At 42.4% G+C, this 20,680-nt stretch overlaps 1 protein-coding gene across 5 annotated transcripts in view; it reads right to left on the reverse strand.

Moving 5' to 3' along the window:
* CTDSPL (CTD small phosphatase like) overlaps window positions 1-20,680 on the reverse strand; it is a 120,638-nt gene that overhangs the window by 93,941 nt on the left and 6,017 nt on the right. The window contains exon 1 of one of the 5 annotated variants that reach the window (XM_045436573.1): window positions 1,871-4,922. The exons of 3 other annotated variants lie outside the window; for them this stretch is intronic. In XM_045436573.1, coding sequence (XP_045292529.1) covers window positions 1,871-1,958 — 88 coding nt within the window. In that variant the 5' untranslated portion in view covers window positions 1,959-4,922. Of the gene's footprint in view, window positions 1-1,870; window positions 4,923-20,680 lie in introns of those variants that run through there. One more of the 5 variants, XM_045436571.1, reaches the window with a different exon arrangement.

A 20,680-nucleotide genomic window follows, 5' to 3' on the forward strand; every position in this document is an offset into this window, starting at 1 on the left:
GAATCTGAAACAGGGTCCAGGCTCTGAGCTGTCAGCACAGAGCCCGACGCGGGGCTCGAACTCACGGACAGCAAGATCGTGACCTGAGCCAAAGTCGGCCACTTAACTGACTGAGCCACCCAGGCGCCCTTCTCTATATCTTTTCATTTTACCTTCTGGAAACTCCCTGATTTTGTTTTCCAGTCTTTTTGTCATCCTTAAGTGTTTAAGTTAGTTATGTTTCTATGTTTCAACATCTTCTCAAATATGCTCATTCAAATATGCTAATAAAAATTTTATTATGAGGGGCGCCTGGGTGGCTCAGTTGGTTGAGTGACGGACTTCGGCTCGTGTCATGATCTCACGGTTTGTGAGTTCGAGCCCCGCGTCGGGCTCTGTGCTGACAGCTCAGAGCCTGGAGCCTGCTTCGGATTCTGTGTCTCCCTCTCTCTCTGCCCCTCCCCCACTTGTGCTCTGTCTCTGTCTCTCAAAAATGAATAAATGTAAACAAAATTTTTTTTTTAATTTTATTCGGAAAAATTTCAAACTGATTGGCATTCAAAATAACGCCTTACATACATGTACATGATGCTCAGTGAGACTGTACATTCATCGCCCTTCCTCTACGGCATAGTGTGGTCCCTGTCTTGCGTGGGGGGTATCACGTGAATAAGTAAAAGTTACAGCTAGCTAAGGCCTCCTGGCTACTGCCTGCCACCCATCCATCAAGCTAGCTTTCTGATCCCCCACACTGCTTGGACAGGCTGCAATAAAAAAAAGAATATATTCATCTCAAATTCTGTTCTCATTTATAAATATTAAAAAATTATTTATCTTAAAAGACCCTGAGGCGGGGCGCCTGGGTGGCGCAGTCGGTTAAGCGTCCGACTTCAGCCAGGTCACGATCTCGCGGTCCGTGAGTTCGAGCCCCGCGTCAGGCTCTGGGCTGATGGCTCAGAGCCTGGAGCCTGTTTCCGATTCTGTGTCTCCCTCTCTCTCTGCCCCTCCCCCGTTCATGCTCTGTCTCTCTCTGTCCCAAAAAAATAAATAAAAAACATTGAAAAAAAAAATTAAAAAAAAAAAAAAAAGACCCTGAGGCAAGATTGTGTATTTCAGTCCAACAAGGTTTTCCAGGACCTCATCCATTTCAGGGGCTCCTTCCATGGCAGCTTCCTGCTAAGGCAAATGGCAAGCTACCAAGTGCAGAGGCCGAGTGGAGGCTTTCAGCCTGACTTGGCTCACAGCAGCCCCTTCTAGCAATCTCCCCATCCGTGGATCTAAAGACCCGAGGTTTGAGCATCATCTCCAAAAGGTAAGGGCAACAGATGAGCTATGCTGGCTCCTCCCAGGAGACGAGAATGATGCTTGGCCTAAAGATGGTTCCAGAAACAAACTGGCTTTCTGGTCTCTAGATGTTTGAGCCTTGTGTTGTGACAAACACCAAGCAATCTATTTAAATCAGTCAGTCCTTTTTTCAAGAATATGACACAACTCAAACAGGGCAGTCCAAGAAGCATTTTGGTAGCACATGAGATCACTTGGTAGGTGCTCATAGACTAGCATCTCCCATCCCCAGAAAGAAATAAGCCACGGGGACCCACTTTTTAGCACCCTTGTAGGGCTCTCCTATACTTGGAATCTGAAGTATGGCACCACTACATCTGAAGCACCAAGAAAGGTCAACTTGGCTCTATGACCGCAGCGAGGTGATGCTCTGGCAACCCCATCAGTTGAGTTTTTAACAGAAAAGTTTGAAGAACATATGATTTCAGAGAGTAATTCAGCTTTGTATTACTTCAGAGACTGAGGCAATCCTACTTTTAGCTTAAAAACATTACCAAGGAGTGAGAAAACGCTGGCAATATGGCTCATGAGAGAAAAAATTTCATACCTCCCATTGGTGTTAGCCTGATAGTAAATGTCGAGAGATGTCTTTCCTGCTGTCGAGCCAACGTGTGCCATAATGGGCACGCGTGCATCTCCCGGACCCAAACTTCGTGAAGGTTTAGCTGCCGCCACGTCTGTCGGCTATCGCACCCCTCACTCCAGCACTGACACCTCTTTTAGAAGCACCCTCTCCCCCACCTCTGGCTCTGCTCATCTGCGTGGTTACAGGCTGTTATGTAACTGCCACTTATCAAGCACCAAAATGCGAAACCGCTGTGTATTTCTTAAATTATGCAAGGCTTGCCCTTACTGCTAGGAAATACCTGGCATATTTGAATTGTCTTCAGAGGTCCGGGCAGCATTTTGAAGAGCTATTACCACGTTATTAGTCATTTCTCTGATGTGCGCTCAGGCAACAAGGAGGGCATTGATAACTCCTAGACTGATAACTGTGGAGAGCAGTGAGTCATGCCTTTAGAGCCTCATTATTCCAACACAGATTCCGGAGCCTTGTCCTAATCGCTACACAAAGTGCCTTTCCTCCTTGTCATACTGGCCCAGGGCTGCATGTGCTGGGATTTGGCGAGCTCTAGGTGCCTGTTTGGGTTTGGTTTACTTGGGTGTCCTGTGGCAGAGACAGCTGGCAGGCTGCAGAGGCCGGGCATCCACACTTCAGAAGGTGCTCAGAATCACCTTGGCAAGTGGGGTGTTTCCAACAAGAATTCCACTACGATCAATATTTTGCCAAGGTATGCCTAAAAGTATTTTGAAAAGTAATTTGGCTCCTGGGGCCAAATGGCCAAGCACATTAAGGGAGGGCAGCAGCCGGGCCCCAGGCCAGTTTGAGCCTGAGAAGTTACACAGGTTACAGCACAGAGCTGGTGGCTTGTGCGTTCTGGATGGTAACATGGTTGTGGCTTAACTCAAACCTGCTCCTGACATGGGAGGCTTCAGGAAAGCTTAACAATGTTTACAGGGGCAATGTTAGGGAGCTCCAAAGAGAAAGACACAAACTGTTTTGCGAAGGGTGATGCAAGGATCATCTTTACCAGGATCATCTGGAGAGCTGTTTTCATTTGTTTGCTTGGTTGGTTGGTTTGGTTTTGTTTTGTTTTGTTTTAAGCAGATACTCAGGTCCTACTCCACACCAACTGAATCAGTTTCCCCCTACTGGGCTAAAAAGTCTGGATTTTTAGAAATCTCCCCAGCTAATTCTAACATATTGTAAAAATTGATAACCATTGCTTTGGGTCTCTGGGGCTCCACACCCAGGTATCAAAGAAAAGCTGTATTTTAAGAGCAAATTTCAATTCAACATGTAGTATTTAGGGCTGAGAATCAGGGTTCTGGGATCCGCTTTATTAACATCTTGCAGGTTGACTATGGGGATGTCTTTTGGCCTCTCTGAATCTCAGGCTCCTCATCAGTAATATCAGGGGACTAGGTTCCTCCCGGCTCTAAATCCTGTGCTCTCACCTCGGTGTACCGGAAGTATACTCAACACACCCAAGTGTTTACTGAAATGCAACTGATAAGTTCCTAAAAGGGGCGGTCAGATGAGTACCTGGAAGGCCAAACATCAGTCATGATGGGCTGGAGTAAGGCACCAGGCCTTCACATACTGGTGGGGGTTGGGGGGGAGTGGAATAGTATGGAAAGATGTGGTCATCCTTAACAGGCCAGGCATCACAGTGAGGGGACAGAGACCCAGATGTGAGGATGTGGGAAAGTGAGCTGGGAGGGAAATAAAGCATGTCTAAGAAAAGAGAAATATTTGGAAATGAGTGTGGGGAAATAAGATGGTTCCGAGTTAGAGACGCCCTTGAAAACCAGGGAGGGATGTAGTATATGATGGAACCTGCAAAGAGAAGCAACAATGGAAAGTGGTATTTGGGGAAGATGGCTGTGTTGGTTTATACATGGGAAGGGGGGGAGAGGGGCTGGGGAAGGCCCAGGGGCTCAGCCAGGGAGAGAGATTTATGACCCAGAGGACAAGCTTATTGTAGAGATGATGTGGCCTTGACCTGGATTTACGGCAGTAGGAACAGGAGGGAAGAACATGTCAATGGGAAAAGCTCCAAGACCCTGGGATTTGGGTAGTTCTTACGGCCTTCTGTTTACTTGTTTTTGCTTTTTGCTTATCTGTAGTTGCTGTTCTCTCTGTAGCGAGCAGGTACCGCTCTGCGCTAAGAAACGTACAGTTCAGCATTTCCTCTGGGAATCCAGCAGCCAAAGCTCCACCCCTTTGCAGCTCAGACCTTCCTCCTGTCAGCTCACTTCTCTTTAGAACCCCCTCTCTCATACTGTTTGCCCACTCATCTGTACCCCTTTGTCCCTGCCCCTGATCCCTTTGCGAAGAGGCTTCTACAGAGCGTTTCTTCTCCTTTTCTGGCCCATTCCTCTTGTCAGCCTCCTTCCTGCACTGCAAACCTGGCTTCTCCCATCAGCCTTGAAGGTCTTCTGCCTTGAGACTTCTCCTGGCGCCGAGGGTCCTGAGCTTTAGGAGGGCAAGTCAGTAAACTCCCTGCTCTCCTGCAGTGGCTCCAGACCAGGGCTTTCCCGCCTCTCTTCATTAAGCCTTCTCCGAGGAGTCAGCCTTCTTTCTATCCTTGAAACCAGAATTCCTGTCACCACCCTGAGAAAATGCTCCATCCATGAGGAAGACCACCGAAACTCCCAACATCACAACCCTGACCTTCCCAACTTCCACAACCATTCCTGATACTCCACGACCATCTAGCTGACCTTGTGTCCCCTGGAACGTGTCATACTCTGAAACCCCACAATGACCAGGAACACCTGTCCTCTGGCTTTTTGGATCTCCATATTCCAACTCAATATCCAGTCCTTCCTTAGCACTCTTTCTAATTCATGTTCCTCCCAAGCGTCCTAGATCCCAAAGCAATTATTTAAATTGCCCTCATCACTACCCTGAATTCTGTCATCCTCCAAAGCTCTGCTAAGCGTGCTGTGCTGCCCTATAACCTGGCACCAATTGTGCATTCTGCTAGAGAAAACCTGCCCAGCCATACCACTGGGCCCTTTCAAAAGTTTCATCAGGCCCCCAGTCTGCTCTGCTGCCCACACCCCACATCCCCCTCCTTTTGTCTCAAGACCTCATTCTACTCTCATTCCCCACTCTTGGCAAATGGCCTTACCTCCGATTTCACTAAGAAGTCGGCAGCCATGAGTTGTGAATGTTCGTATCTCCCTTCTTTTTGGCTCTGAACTTCTCTGTATCTCCAATCATCTTTCCCTCCCTTTTGGGAAGAAATGCTGTCCTGCTCCTTTAAGGCTAACTTCTGTGTCTGAGTCCAGGCCCTCCTGTCTTTCTAAGGGATTACTCAATTGACTGTCCCCTCTTTCTTATAGTTTCAAGCTTTCCTTCCTTCCTGGCTATTCTCCACCAGGCAAGAAAAATGCTTTGACACTCCCCTCCCCAACCACCCTCTCATCTTGTGACTGCCAAGCTTGTCAGAAAGTTTTGCTATTTTTGTAGAAATGATGCATGTTCATGCAAACATTTTAAACAATACAGAAAAGCAAAAAGAAATTTGGTGACTGTACTTCCACATTATTTTCTTTGGATACATTCACATAGAGAAGTATGTATTTAACACAGAAGAGGCTACACTCTACGTGCTCTTCTGTGATTTGCTTTTTGTAACCAACAGTATGTCTCTGGTACTTTTCCATGTCAATATCCTAACTTTTGTAACTGGCAAAAATGATTCTAGTGAATGTAATTAACATAATTACTTCCCTGTCCCCTTTGATTGGTTTCCAGGTGTTTTTTGTTTGCTTGTTTGTTTTTTGCTGTTATGGATAACACTGTGGTGAATATTTTTGCATTTGCGAAATTATTCATGGCAAATTCCTTTTAATTAATCTATTTAAAAAAATTTTTTTTAATGCTTATTTATTATTGAGACACAGAGCGTGAGCAGAGGAGGGGCAGAGAGAGGGGGAGATAGAATCCAAAGCAGGCTCCAGGCTCTGAGCCATCAGCACAGAGCCTGACGCGGGGCTCGAGCTCACAAACTGCAAGATCATGACCTGAGCCGAAGTCGGACGCTTAACCGACTGAGCCACCCATGCGTCCCTATTAAAAATTTTTTTAATGTTTATTTATTTTTGAGAGAGAGACAGAACATGAGTGGGGGAGGGGCAGACAGAGAGGGAGACACAGAATCTGAAGCAGGCTCCAGGCTCCAAGCTGTCAACACAGAGGCCAACATGGGGCTCGAACTCATGAACCATGAGATCATGACCTGAGCGAAAATTGGACACCTTAACCGACTGAGCCACCCAGGCAACCCGGCAAATTCCTTTTTAAAAGGGTTGTTACATAGGGGCACCTGGGTAGCTCAGTTAAGCGATGGACTCTTGATTTTGGCTGGAGTCATGATCTCATGGTTCATAGGATTGAGCCCTGTGTTGGGCTCTGAGCTGACAGTGTGGAGCCTGGGCGGGATTCTCTCTCTTTCTCTCTCTGCCTCTCCCCCACTCATACTCATATGTGCACACTCTCTCTCTCTCTCTCTCTCTCAAAAATAAATAAACAGGGGCGCCTGGGTGGCGCAGTCGGTTAAGCGTCCGACTTCAGCCAGGTCATGATCTCGCGGTCCGTGAGTTAGAGCCCCGCGTCGGGCTCTGGGCTGATGGCTCAGAGCCTGGAGCCTGTTTCCGATTCTGTGTCTCCCTCTCTCTCTGCCCCTCCCCCGTTCATTCTCTGTCTCTCTCTGTCCCAAAAATAAATAAACGTTGAAAAAAAAAATTAAAAAAATAAATAAATAAAAAATAAACAAACAGTAAACAAACAAATAAATAAATGGTTTGTTGGATAAAATATACTCACATTTCGTTTGATATACACTGCAAAACAGTCTTCCAGAAAGATGGTACTAATTTCAATTCCCATCAATAGTTGTCATTTCCCTGAACCCTTCTGAACTCTGGGTTTTGTTCATTTTTAAAAGTTTTACCTAATATCAAGAATGAAAAAGAGTACAGCATTACCGATTCTACAGACATTAAAAAGAGAACCGTTTGGGGGCACCTGGGTAGTTCAGCTGGTTAAGTATCTTGCTCTTAATTTCAGCTCAGGTCATGATCTCACAGCCCACACTGGGTTCTGTGCTGGGCAGGGAGCCTGCTTAAGGTTCTCTCTCTCCCTCTCCTTCTGCCCCTCCTCTGCTCTTTCTCTTGCTTTCTCTCTCTAAAAATGACAACAACAACAACATCAACAAAAAGAGGGCAGTTTGAACAACTTTCACAACTTTTATTATTTTGAAAATGTAGATAAATGGACATATCCCTAGGAAAAAGAAACTTGCTCCAACTTATATGAGAATAAATAGGATATATGAAGAGCCCTGTACCTTTTAAGTAAATTAAATCTACATTAAAAAACCTTTCCACAAAGGAACTCCAGGCCTCAAAGGGCTTCACCAAGGTATTCTACTAAATATTTAAAGAAGAAATAAAACTAACCTTACACAAATTCTCCCAGAGAATAAAATTCTCCAATCTGCTTTTTAAGGCCAGCATGACCTTGATACCAAAACCTCACAAGGACATTTAAAGAAAAGAAAACCACAGGTCAATCTCTCTCGGACATGATGACAAAGTTACAGGCACTATTAACACTACAGTGGTTTATCGCCAGTTATCTTCATAACAGAAGAATGCTAAATTTTAGTTAGGGGTCATTGAAAATTATCAAGTAATATCTTCCCCTAACCAAGTTGATGGGACTCCCTGAACTCTACTCATGGACCACTTGGGAGTGGCCTCCAGGTGAAAAACCCTTGCACCGAAAAACCAGTGCTGGAGGCAGCCCGGATGACTAGGGCACAAGAGCTCCAGTCCAAACGCTGATGCATCAGTTCAAAGCCTTAGTGAGGGCCTCTGTGCGAGGAGGGATGCCACAGGTCTTCAAACGCTTTTTCAGTTGATTTCTTTTAAGATGACTCCTTTTGATTTTGTATTTCACACATTTCTTTGTTCTCCTTCCAATATGATTTTCCTTCGCTTAATATAAAGGACTTGACTAAACATTTCAGTTCCTTTATTCCTAAAATAAATTCCCACGATAATGGGGTAGAATTGGCAAATCAAGCAAATCCTCCCTTTGATGATACCAAGACTATTTGACTACACGTTTGTAAATAGGACGGTTTAAACCAACATAGACTTCTGTGGCCAGCACTCCACACAAAGCCAACCTGACTCCAGACCAAGTACTCACAACACCCTTTGAAAGGTCACCTGAGAGAAACATAATAGGACTGGGGTATGACCTGGCTCCAATCTGCGTATCTGGCACAGCCTGAGTTAGCAATGAGATCACTTGAACCCCTTCTGGAAAGCTCAATGACCAAGTTTTTTGGGTATCTTCCTGAACACTCTCCTATTGGGAAAAGAACCAACTAAGTTCAGTAACCGCCTTTTTACCACTTCCTTTGAATTTATCTCTATGTAAAGGAGGCAGTACTTTTCAAAATTTATGTTAATACTCAAAGTCCAGGATTAACATTATTAATTATGAAATATTTAAACAGAAGTGCAAGGAATAAAGATAACAGACAACTATATATTAGGCTACCCAACTACCCAGCTCTAGCACATCTTAAAATCTTGCTTAAAATCTTGTCTCAAGAAAATAATTCATAAAAACAAACAAACAAAAACAAAAAATGTTCAATATGCACCCGGAATTAATTATACAGCCGTCCCTGATTCCACTCCCTTTTCTCCCTGTTGGGAAACAGCCACTACTGAGGCACCTGGGTGGCTGTCGTAAGCGTCAGACTTCAGCTCAGGTCATGATCTCACAGTTCGTGAGTTCCGGCCCCACATCAGACTCTCTGCTGTCAGCTCAGAGCCTGGAAACTGCTTCAGATGCTCTGTCCCCCTCTTTCTCTGCCCCTCCCCCCCTCAAAAATAAACATTAAAAAAAGGAAATAACCACTGTTACGAATTTGTCATTCATCATTCCTACGGATGCTTCTGTAGTTTTATTATATATGCATATATCCACACACTATACAAAAACTGTTTTTGCCTGTTTTCACATTTATTTATGGCATCACACTGTAGCTGTTATTAGGGGGTTTGCTTTTTCATTCAATGTTACATTTTAAAGTTTAGCCACGTTAATAGGTGTGGCTCTAGTTTATCCCCTTTAATTGCCTTATACGATTTCATTGTTTGAGCATGCTTCCATTTATTTATCTAAGATTTTGTTCCTATAAGATCTCTTCTAACTAGATCTCAGCCCAGCTCCTCAAAAGCATCCACCTAAAAAGAATCAAGCAGGCCTGTAAGAATTTGCTTCCTGGAACACCTGGCTGGCTAAGTCAGTAAAGCATGCAACTCTTGATCTTGGCGTTGCGAGTTCAAGCCTCATGGTGGCCATAGAGCTTACTTTAAAAAGCAAAAAACAATTAGCTTCGTTTTGTTTCTTACAGTTTCTAGAAAATGAACACCAAGTTTAAGGGAGAACAAGTACTGTTCTGGTGATGCTGCTAAGCTGAATCATCAGCAGGTGAGGGCAGCAGTATATTATTTTTACTAGAATAACTCTATGGTGTAATTAAGCATTCTTCCCTAGCTGTGAAACAGCCAAATCTAATTCTTTGGCCAAATCAGAGGGCCTACAAGTCACTAAAACCTTTTGACAAACTCCTTTCTGTCTCAAACAGTTCACATGGTTTCTGTGGTTTGCTGCTAAGAACTCTGACCAATACCATGGGATTGAGGCACCTTTAAGAGCCTTCTTAGCACTCTTTCCTTCCAAAAGCGCCTCAAAACTCCACTTTTATTTAATCACACACCTAGAAAGAGTGTAAGTGATAAGAGTGAAACCTATCACTTTCAGAATTTTAGAGATGAAAGCTGTTGGACTCTGGGCCCTTACCTTCTCTCACTTCTAACTGTTCACAAGTGAATATGAAGCGGGTGAAGAGTTAACAGTAAGACTCAAGGACACAGGATTTGTTATATAAATAACAGAGCACGAATTGTAAGAAAATGTGGCCTGTCAACTTGGGTGAGCCCTAGAATTTATCCTGTTAAATATGCCGCCTCTGGCAGAAGCAAAAAGAAGCATCTTTTGGAGAAATATGGTTGCTGTCTTTCAAGATGTAAATCTTTTGAGCTCACCATATTCTCCAAAGATTTCCTACATTTCCTTTTAACAGAGTCAGACGGACTCCATTTAACTCCTGGCTCTACTATTTGGTAGGTCTATACCTACATCATACAGGCAAGTTACTTAACCTCTCTGAGACTCTGTTTCCATGGACATAAAATAGGGATTATGGGGGCACCTGGGGGGGGGGGTGGCTCAGTCAGTCAAGTGTCCGACTTTTGATTCAGACTCAGGTCATGATCTCATGGTTGCGAGACTGAGCTCCGTGTGCTGAGCTTGAAGACTGCTTGGGATTCTTTCTCTCCCTTTCTCTCTGCCCCTCCCCCGCTGCCTCACTCTCTACCTCTCTCAAAATAAATACATAAACATCTTTTTAAAATAAAATAAAATAGGGATTATTATACCTCCATCTAAAGATTGTTCAAGGATGAAGTAAGATACGCATGCAAAGTACTTGGCATACAGTAGGCATAAAATAAATAGTAGCTTCCATGGCACTTTGCATAGCCTCTTTTTAGAACATTATGTTTGAGCACCTCAAATATATGGGCAGGTCTCACCCATCTGTGCATTCCAAGTACCAGGTATGGGTGAATACCACAGAAGGTGCTAAATAAAAGCTTCTGAATAAATGAATTAGAAATAATACAAATAATAAGAAGAAATGTTTATTACATATTTATGTACTTTGATATGCAATACATATGTGGGTATATACATATATTATACTGTTTAATCCTCACAATAATCCTAGGAAGTGTTAACTACTATGGAATCAAGGCTCAGAGAGGTTAATTAAGTTGTCAAAGTTCACACAACGCATAAGTGATGGAGCTAGAATTCAAACGCAAGCCTATGCCTTTAAAAAAAATTTTTTTAATGTTTATTTATTTTTGAGACAGAGAGAGAGAGAGAGCATGAACGGGGGAAGGTCAGAGAGAGAGGGAGACACAGAATCCGAAACAGGCTCCAGGCTCTGAGCGGTCAGCACAGAGCCTGACGCGGGGCTCGAACTCACGGACCGCGAGATCATGACCTGAGCGGAAGTCAGAGGCCCAACCGACTGAGCCACCCAGGAGCCCCAAGCCTATGCCTTTAAATATTACACTCTATTTACTGCATCCTGCTCAGGCAGTACAAGAAGGTGTCAAGACAAAGTAACACGTGAGCTGGATCTCAGAGGACGACTAAGAATCCATCAGGCACATAAGGAAAAAGGCATCTCAGTAAGGTGAACCAGGACATACACAATGGAGCGAAAAAGCAAAGCATGTTAGTTCATGACGGTGTAGAAGAGAAGTCCCCGGACAGGAGACTGTAAAGGTGGTCTAGGGTCAGTCCATGAAGGGCTTACAGGTTATACAACATCGTGTTCTTCTCTTGGGGCCAATGGGGAATCACTGAGAAATAGCTTTAAGCAGGCAGCAGCATGATCAGAGCTGTGCTTCAGAAATTCACCTCCAGCAGGCTCACAGAGGAAGAACTGGAATGAGAGCCCAGATAGGGGGTAGGAAGATAGAAAAGGAGATTAGCCATTTGCCCAGGTTTTCCCATCTCTGAGGCTCTGATCATCACTATACTATTTTCTCAGTGACATCTTAACATTAGCGGCCAGCACAACTGTGATCTCTATCCAAACTGGGTCACACTTCCTGGATGAGGATTTCTTTCTCAGGAAAGTTTCACCTGTTTACTTACCTGGGGGCAACAGAAATGAAGCTACCCAGCTAATGAGCTGGCTTTGCCCTTTTGTTTTAAGCAGTGTCAGCACTTCCTTCCCCCTCCCTGCCGACACATGGGGACAGCCTGAAAGGTATCCCTCACACCCTCCAGAGCCCAGGCCCTCTCTGCAGAGCTGGGGTTTCAGCACATTTCTCTCTCCTGGTGCTTTTCTATTCCTTTGTTCTCTTAGACTCCATCAAGATAGTCACTATTTTTATACTATTGTATAACGATGGGAGGCTGTCTTTTAAACTCAAATGCTTGTTTATCTCATCTCGTACTTTTGTATTAGGTCTCTCCATAAGGATGCTCAAGATGAAAAGAAATTCTCAGCGCCGATTTTAAATCTGCAAAAAAGATATACTGTACAAAATCTGTTTGGGTAAGTTCCTAAAAAAAGAGTGGAGGAAGTCATAGGTTTTGTCTTTTAGAGCCCCCCACCTCCTCACTGCAAAATGCAGAGTAAATCTTTCCTGCCAGATTGTAAAATGTCTTGGTCTTCTCTTCCGCTTAAATCATGACCAAAAATTTACTTCTGAGGGAGGACTGGTACTATATTAAGCTTAACACCACTTCACATTAAGGAAGCGATCAAAATTTAAGGAGTACAGTATCCAGAAATAGACCCACATATATACAGTCAATTGGTTTTTACTAAAGGTTCAGCAATACAATCGAGAAAGAATGCTCTGTTCAATAAATGAGGCGGAAACAATTGCCACATCCATATGCAAACAAATAAACTTCAATTTCTGCTCTTCAGAAGACATCAACATCTCATACCCATTAGGGTAGCTGCTATCAAAAAGACAGAGAATAACAAGTATTGGCAAGGATGTGGAAAACTTGGAATCCTCTTTTTTTTTAATTAAAAAAATCTTTTTCAATGTTTATTTATTTTTGAGAGAGAGAGACAGAACACGAGCAGGGGAGGGGTAGAGGGAGCGGGAGGCACAGAATCTGAGAATCAGAGGCACAGAATCTGAAGCAGCCTCCAGGCTCTGAGCTGTCAGCACAGAGCCCAATGCAGGGCTCAAACCCACGAACCATGAGATCATGACCCGAGTCGAAGTCAGACCTTAACCAGCTGAGCCACCCAGGCACCCCAATTTGGAATCCTTATATACCTGATGGGAATGTAAAATGGTGTAGTTGCTATGGAATACAGTATGGTTGGTCCTCAAAAAATTAAATACACAATTACTATATGAGGGGCCCCTGGGCGGCTCAGCTGATTAAGCATCCAACTCTTGATCTGGGCTCAGGTCATGATCTCACGGTTCATTAGATCGAGCCCCGCATCGAGACCTGTGCTGATGGTGCGGGGTCTGCTTGGGATTCTCTCTCCTTCTCTCTCTCTCTCTCTCTCTGTCACTGGCCCTCCCCTGCTTATACCCTTTCCCTGTCTCTTTCAAAAATACATAAATAAATATTTAAAAAAAGAGAATCATCATGTGATGCAGCAGTTCCACTCCTGGGTATATACCCATTCACAATGGCTAAAACACGAAAGCAACCTAGTGTCCACTGACAAATGAATAAATGACCAAAACGTGGGATATTTTATATACTGCATATACATATGTATACACAGTATGTATGATATGTATACACTATACATATAATATATATATAATACAGTTGACCCCTGAAAAACATAGGTTTGAACTGTATGGGCCCACTTATATGTGGATTTTTTACAGTATAGTACTGTATATGTACTTTCTCTTACGATTTTCTCAAAAATATTTTCTTTTTGGGGCGCCTGGGTGGCTCAGCGGGTTGAGCATCCGACTTCGGCTCGGGTCATGATCTCACAGTTCGCGAGTCTGAGCCCCATGTCGGGCTCTGTGCTGACAGCTCAGAGCCTGGAGCCTGCTTTGGATTACAGAATCCCTGTAAGTCTGTCTCTCTCTGCCTGCTCATGCTGTCACTCTCTCTCAAAAATAAATAAACATTAAAAAAAAATTTTTTAAAGAGAACTGCTAAGATTAAAAAAAATTTTCTTTTCTCTAGCCTACTTTTTTGTAAGAATAGAGTACATAATATATAACATACAAAATATGTGTTAACTAAAGGTTCGTGTTATCAGTAAGCCTTGCTGCCAACAGCAGGCTATTAGCAGTTTCAGCTGTTGTGAAGGCAAAAGTTACACATGGGTTTCCAAAAGCGTCAGGGGATCAGTGCCCCTAACCTCGGAGTTATCCAAGGGTCAACTGTATATATGATGGAATATTATTCAGCCTTAAAAAGGAAGGAAATTCTAACAGATGCTACGACATGGATCAACCTTGAGGACATTAAACTAAGTGAAATAAACCAGTCATTAAAAGACAAATACCTCTGGATTCCACTTCTATGAGGTAGCTAGGATAGTCAAAATCAGAAACAGAAAGTAGAATGGTAACTGCAGGGGCTAGGGAGAGGGGGAAAGGAGAGTTATTGCTTAAAGGGGACAGAGTTTCCGTTTTACAAGATGAAAAGAGTTCTGGAAATGGATGGTGGTGATAGTTACATAACAGTGTGAACATACTTAATGCCACTGAATTGTACACTTCAAAATGGTTAAGATGGTAAAATTTATGTTGTCTGTATTTCACTACAATTTAAAAAGTTGGAAAATAAAAGAAGTTGCTAAGAGAATGAAAGGACAAGCCAAAGACTGAGAAGAAATACTTGCAAAACATATCCAACAAGAAAAGTGTATCCAGAATATACGAAGAACCTTCTCATTCAATAAGAAGAAATCAAACAGTCCGATTTTTAAAAAATGGGCAAGAATTTGAACAGACAACTAACCACAGACTTCATCTAAATGGCAAGCAAGCACATAAAGGGAATCTCAGCACTGACAGTTGTTAGGGAAATACAAATTAAAACCATGACAATAGATAGATACCTGCTACAATGGCTAAAATAGAAAACTGATGGTACCAAGGACCGACAGGGATGCAGAGCACTTGGAACTGTCACACACTGCTGATGGAAATGCAAGATAGTACCGCCACGTTGGAAAGTAGTTTGGCAGGTTTTTTTTTTTTTTTTAAGCGAAACATATACTTTTAAATTGCGACGTTTCCATACAACTGAACGCTACCCAGCAATAAATGTGAACGAACCACTAACACATGCAGCCATCTGGATGAGTTTCAAAAGCATCAGGTTAAGTGAAAGAAGCCAAACTCAAAAAGCTACATATTGCAGGATTCCATTTAGTATATGACATTCCAGAAAAGGCAAAAAACAATAGAGAAAAGAACAGATTATTGTCGGAGGCTGAGTGTAGAGGGAGAACAGCTGCAATGGGGCACAGGGAGTATTTTGACACCAATGTTAATATCTTCCGTCTTGACTGTGGGGCTGGTTATATAGCTGCCTGAGTTTGTCAACACAGAAATTGGGAACCTTGGCTTAGGCCAAAAAGAGTGATTCTTATTGTCTGCAAATTTATCTCGATATAAAATCAAACTCAAAAAAATTCAAAAGGAGAAGTCAGGCCTTCGGCAATGATACAGGGTGTGCTATGGAGTAGAAACATTAATGCTCCCCAATAACTGTTTAAATATCTGACAGAGTTAAAAAAAATAAATAAATATCTGACAGAGTTATTAATAAGCTACTCAAACTGCACACTGTTTGATGACTGCTATGAAATGTATCTGTTCTAACCAAAACCCAAATGAACGTGTTGAGCTGTTTCTTCAAAAAGGGGAAAGAAAATATGGCTCTGACTGAAGTCTATGGAATTAAGGTCAATGGTTTCTGACTTGAACATAAGTGAGCCAAATACTTAGAACAAATTTAATGACATGCTAAGCATGAAAGCTTAATCTTGATCAGAATGCAGAAAGGGGTATTAGGTACAATGTAAAGTCCAGTATAAATTCTTATTGGAATACTGACTTCTGGTACTGAAAGGCTATGTTTCATTCAAGCCATGTTGACAAGGTGGTACAGTTTGTTCTTCAAGATACCCTAAAAACATTTAAAGCCTGGGTTAAATACTAACTATGAAAAGTAAGAACACTATTGGGCATCAGGTGCTAAGCCACTTCTCTTCAGTTTTTAAAGTGCTTTTAAGTACCAAGATTTTAAAACATTCTGGCAAATAGCCTTAATACAAATCATAATTACAAAGAAACCTTTCAGTTTTTAATTTGAAGCAGCTACTCAGAATCAAAATGAGCTATTACTTAGGTGATTACATAATCCTTAGCATCCATAAAGACCAGTGTTTATTATTCCCTGCTTTCAGAGAACTATGCTACCAGTGTTTTCAGTCCTGATCCCCAATACAAAAATGTCCACATCCTGACCCAGTGCTCCATTATGCAGAGCCATAAAAGCAAATATTTGCTTAATTTTATTTTAAATATAGCACTGAATATGCATCCTCACTCTGTGAAGATAGGAGGATATATGTTAAAAGATTAAAGGAAAGAAAACTATTTAAAGAAAGTAGACTTTAAACAGAAAGATAAGTCATTAAAAATACTAAACTCTAAATGTCTGATAAATCAAGATTCGGAAAATTAATTTGAAGGTATATATTATGCCTTTAATATTACCCAAGAGACTCCTTACATTCCCTGACCTTGGCATCATACGTTACTGACAAAGCAAGTGAAAAAAAACATATATTAAAACTGTATATGTACATTGAAATCTAGAATCATTGGTCGCCAGAGTATGTCCTGACTTCTGCCGGTTCCTGGCTGAAAAGACCCAGTGGATCTACTTGCATCATGTATCCTACTTCCCCTACCCTCCACATCAGTAAAAGAGACCAAAGCCTTTTCCTCACTTCTGGGTATATATCCAAAGGAAACAAAATCACATCTCAAAGAGACACCTGCCCTCCCTACCCCCATGTTCACTGCAGCATTATTCACTTGGAAACAATCTAAGTGGCCATCAATAGAGGAATGGATAAAGACCAGGTGTATGCCTATACAATGGAATGTTACGCGGCCATAAGAAAGAAGGAAATCCTGCCCTTTGTAACAACAGGGATGGATCTTGAGGGCATTATACCAAGTGAAATAAGTCAGACAGACAAAAATAATAAATACTGTGTGATCTCACTTATACGTGAAATCCAAAAAAACCAAATTCACAGAAAAAGCGATCAGATTTGTGGTTGCCAGAGGCAGGGAGTGGGGGAGGGGGACTGGGTGAAGTGACCCTAAAGTACGAACTTGTAAACTTCCAGCTGTAAGATAAACAAGCATCAGAGATGTAACATACAACATGATGACTACAGTTAACGCTGCTGTAGGGTATATTTCAAAGTTGCTACGAGAGTAAATCCCAAAAGTTCCTATCATAAGAACAAAAAAGGTGGTTTTTCTGTTTTGTAACTATACAAGGTGAAGGGTGCACCCTAAACTTACTGTAGTAATCATTTCACAACATGTACGTACGTCAAATCATCACGCTGTACAACTTAAGTTTAAATAGTGTTGTATGTCAATCATATCTTAATAAAACTGGAAGACAGATAAGTAGGTAAGTAAACACATACGAACATACACCTATGTCGGAATTAAACTCGAAGCTCTGTGGTCCCTCCTGAAAACCTAGTCCGTTCCAAATGGGGTTCCTCTCCAACCTGGACGTGCCAGTCAAGTACGGTCTGGGACAGGTTCCTGAAGCTCTAAAACCTCCTTCCAGAGCAGCCAGGCTGGAAGCAGACTTTTCCAGTCACTGGCCAGCAAGCCATGTGTGGTGGTCATGAGTGCTAAATCCAGAGATGAGCTCCTTTGTGTTTATCCTATGAAGACATTTCTATTGACTTAAATTGATGCTTTCTTGCTTGAGAAATAAAATGAAAGATAGAAGTTTAAACATGCTTGCCAACCAAATGGAATATTAGATCAAAAATATATTTAAATCAGGATACTATGAACTCTGATAAAAAATTCTGGTGTGAAGACCAAAGCTTATGGAAGCATTTTTTTAAGGTTGTTTAAACAACAATTGTCACTGAAGCCCTACTGATCTAGCCTTGATTTCCCACTGAATTAATTATCATTCTCTTTTTAGGGGGCAATCAAGATTCTCAAAGCACTAAGTCACTTTGACTTTTACATTGATCATAAGCACAATGTTGAAATAAACCTTGAAAATGACAACTTTCCAACTCCAGTCTTCCTTAAAACACTTAATTTGGAGCAGTCTAAAAGTCAATCAGGGGACTTCTGCTTTCAGGAACATGGAGTAGACATACTTCTGGTTCTTTCCATTAAGTATAAGTAAAAACCCTGGGCACTGTTTATAAAGTAAACATAAGAAGATTCTGAAAGGTGGAAGAAGACAGACCAGCTAGGGGCTCTGAAACTTAAAATGACATTGCAGTGATCTCTGGGGTTTCTTTTTCTAACAGCCCAGACTTAGCTGAAGAAGGTGGTAAGGCGAACACCAACAGTTGCAGACGGGAGTTCCCTCCAAAGACTACTCTTTATAACTAAGGGACCAGGAAAGGGATAGTCTGGTAACACACAAAACTTTCAGACAATAACTGCTCTACAGCAGCCAATCACCACACACACACACACACACACACACACACACACACACACACACCTCCTCACCCGTGCCAGCAAAACTGGCTGAGTACCTAGAATTCCACCCTCATCAGGGTGTTAGGAGGCCAGGGTAGTGTCAGAGAAGGCCAAGTAGGGAGCAGGAACTTCCAAACCTGACAACCGGTAAAGAGTTCCCCTGTCTCCCAGAGGTGTCAGTGGAGACCATGTGGCCAGCCTGGACTTCCATCCCTACCTAGAAGTAAGGAAGCCCTCCTCCCACTGGAGCGGTGCCAGAGGAGGCACAGGAGGAGGCAGGGGTTTCCCAGCACCCAGTGGCATGAGACCACTCCCAATGCAGTTCAGTAGAGACCATGTGGGAGCTGAAAACTCCCTCCCTGCACAGCAGCGTGTCAAAAGAGGCCAAGTAGAGATCCTGGACTTCTACATCTATCTGGCATAAGGACACAGCGCCCTCCCCTCCGTTCTCTGCTGGAGCAGTTTCAGAGAAAACCAAATAAAGCAGAGGGTTTAAATAAGATCCAGAGACTCATAACATAGTATGAAAATGTCAAGATTTCAATTGTAATTCACTTATATCAAGAACCAGAAATTCTCAAATTGAATGAAAAATGACAATCAATAGATGCCAACACCAAGATGACAGAGATGTCATACTTCTCTGACAAAGATTTTAAAGCAGCTATGAGGGGTACCTGGGTGGCACAGTTGCTTAAGCATCTGACTTGATTTGGGCTGGAAATCAAGAGCCTGCTTGGGATTCTCTCTCCCTCTTTCTCTCTCTCTCTGCTCCTCCCCTGCTTGAGTTCTCTCTCTCTCTCCCTCTCTCTCTCTCTCAAAATAAATTTTAAAAAAAGAAAAAAATAAAGCAGCTATGATAAAAACAATTAGGAGCACTTTAAAACAAATGAGGAAAATAAAAAGCCTCAGCAAAGAAATAGAAAGTCTCAGGAGAGAAATACAAGATAGAAAGAAAAACTAAATGGAAGATTTAGAACTAAAAAATACAAAAATTGAAATAAAAAGCTCGGTGGATGGGAGAGACACAGCAGCATGGAGGGAACTAGGAACAAATAAAAAAACTTGAAGACAGGACAACAGAAATTATCCAATCTGAACCAACAGAGAGAAACGAAAAAAGAATAGTTAGCATTGATAAACCCATGGACTATAACAAAGGATTTAATATTTGTGTCATTAGAGTCCCAGAAGGAGAAGAGACATGGCAGTGTTGAAAAAGCATTTCAGGAAATAATAGCTGAAAACGTCCCAAATTTGGCAAGAGACACACTCTACAAATCCAAGAAGCTGAGCAAATTCCAAACAGGATAAACCCAAAGAAATCCACACCAAGACATATCATAACTAAACTTCTGAAAACTAAAGATGATACAGCCACTTTGGAAGGCAGTTTGGCAGTTTCTTACGTAACTAAAAATATTCCTACCACACTAGACGGCAATGGTGCTCCTTGCTATTTATCCAAATGAGTTGAACACTTGTGTCTACAGGAAAACCTGTACCCAGATGTTTACAGCAGCTTTATTCACAACTGCTGAAACGTGGAAGCAACTGAGAGGTTCTTTAGTAGGTGAATGGACACACTACAGTGCATGCATACAATGGAATACTATTCAGTACTAGAAAAAAAATGAGCCAGGAAGAAACAGAGGAAGTTTAAATGCACACTACTGAGTGAAAGAAGCCAATCTGAAAAGGCTACATACTGCATGATTTCCAACTATGTAACATTCTGGAAAAGGCAAAACTAGGGAGACAGTAAAAAGATCAGTGGTTGCCAGGGGCTGCAGGAAGGGAGGAATGAATAAATAGAACAGGGAGGATTTTAAGGGCAGGGAAACGATTCTGTATGACATTACAATGGTAGATACATGTCCCTACACATTTGTCAAAACCCACAGAATGTAAAACACCAAGAGTGTGCCATAATGTGAACTGTGGGCTTCAGGTGATAATAATGTGTCAATGCAGGGGAGGTTGTGCATGTGTGGGGTCAGTGTCACAGGGGAACTCTAATTTCTGTTCAATTTTGCCATGAACCTGAAACTGCTCTAAAAAAATAAAGTCTATTTTTACTTTTTTTTTTTTTTTTTTAAACGTTTTTATTTATTTTTGAGACAGAGAGAGACAGAGCATGAACGGGGGAGGGTCAGAGAGAGAGGGAGACACAGAATCGGAAGCAGGCTCCAGGCTCTGGGCCATCAGCCCAGAGCCCGACGCGGGGCTCGAACTCACGGACCGCGAGATCGTGACCTGGCTGAAGTCGGACGCTTAACCGACTGCGCCACCCAGGTGCCCCAATAAAGTCTATTTTTAAAAAATACATTGAACTGAGTGAAAATGAAAATGTAGCATCAGAATTTGTGGGACA

This window comes from Leopardus geoffroyi, chromosome C2 (genome assembly GCF_018350155.1).
Source record: "Leopardus geoffroyi isolate Oge1 chromosome C2, O.geoffroyi_Oge1_pat1.0, whole genome shotgun sequence".
NCBI lineage: Eukaryota > Metazoa > Chordata > Mammalia > Carnivora > Felidae > Leopardus > Leopardus geoffroyi.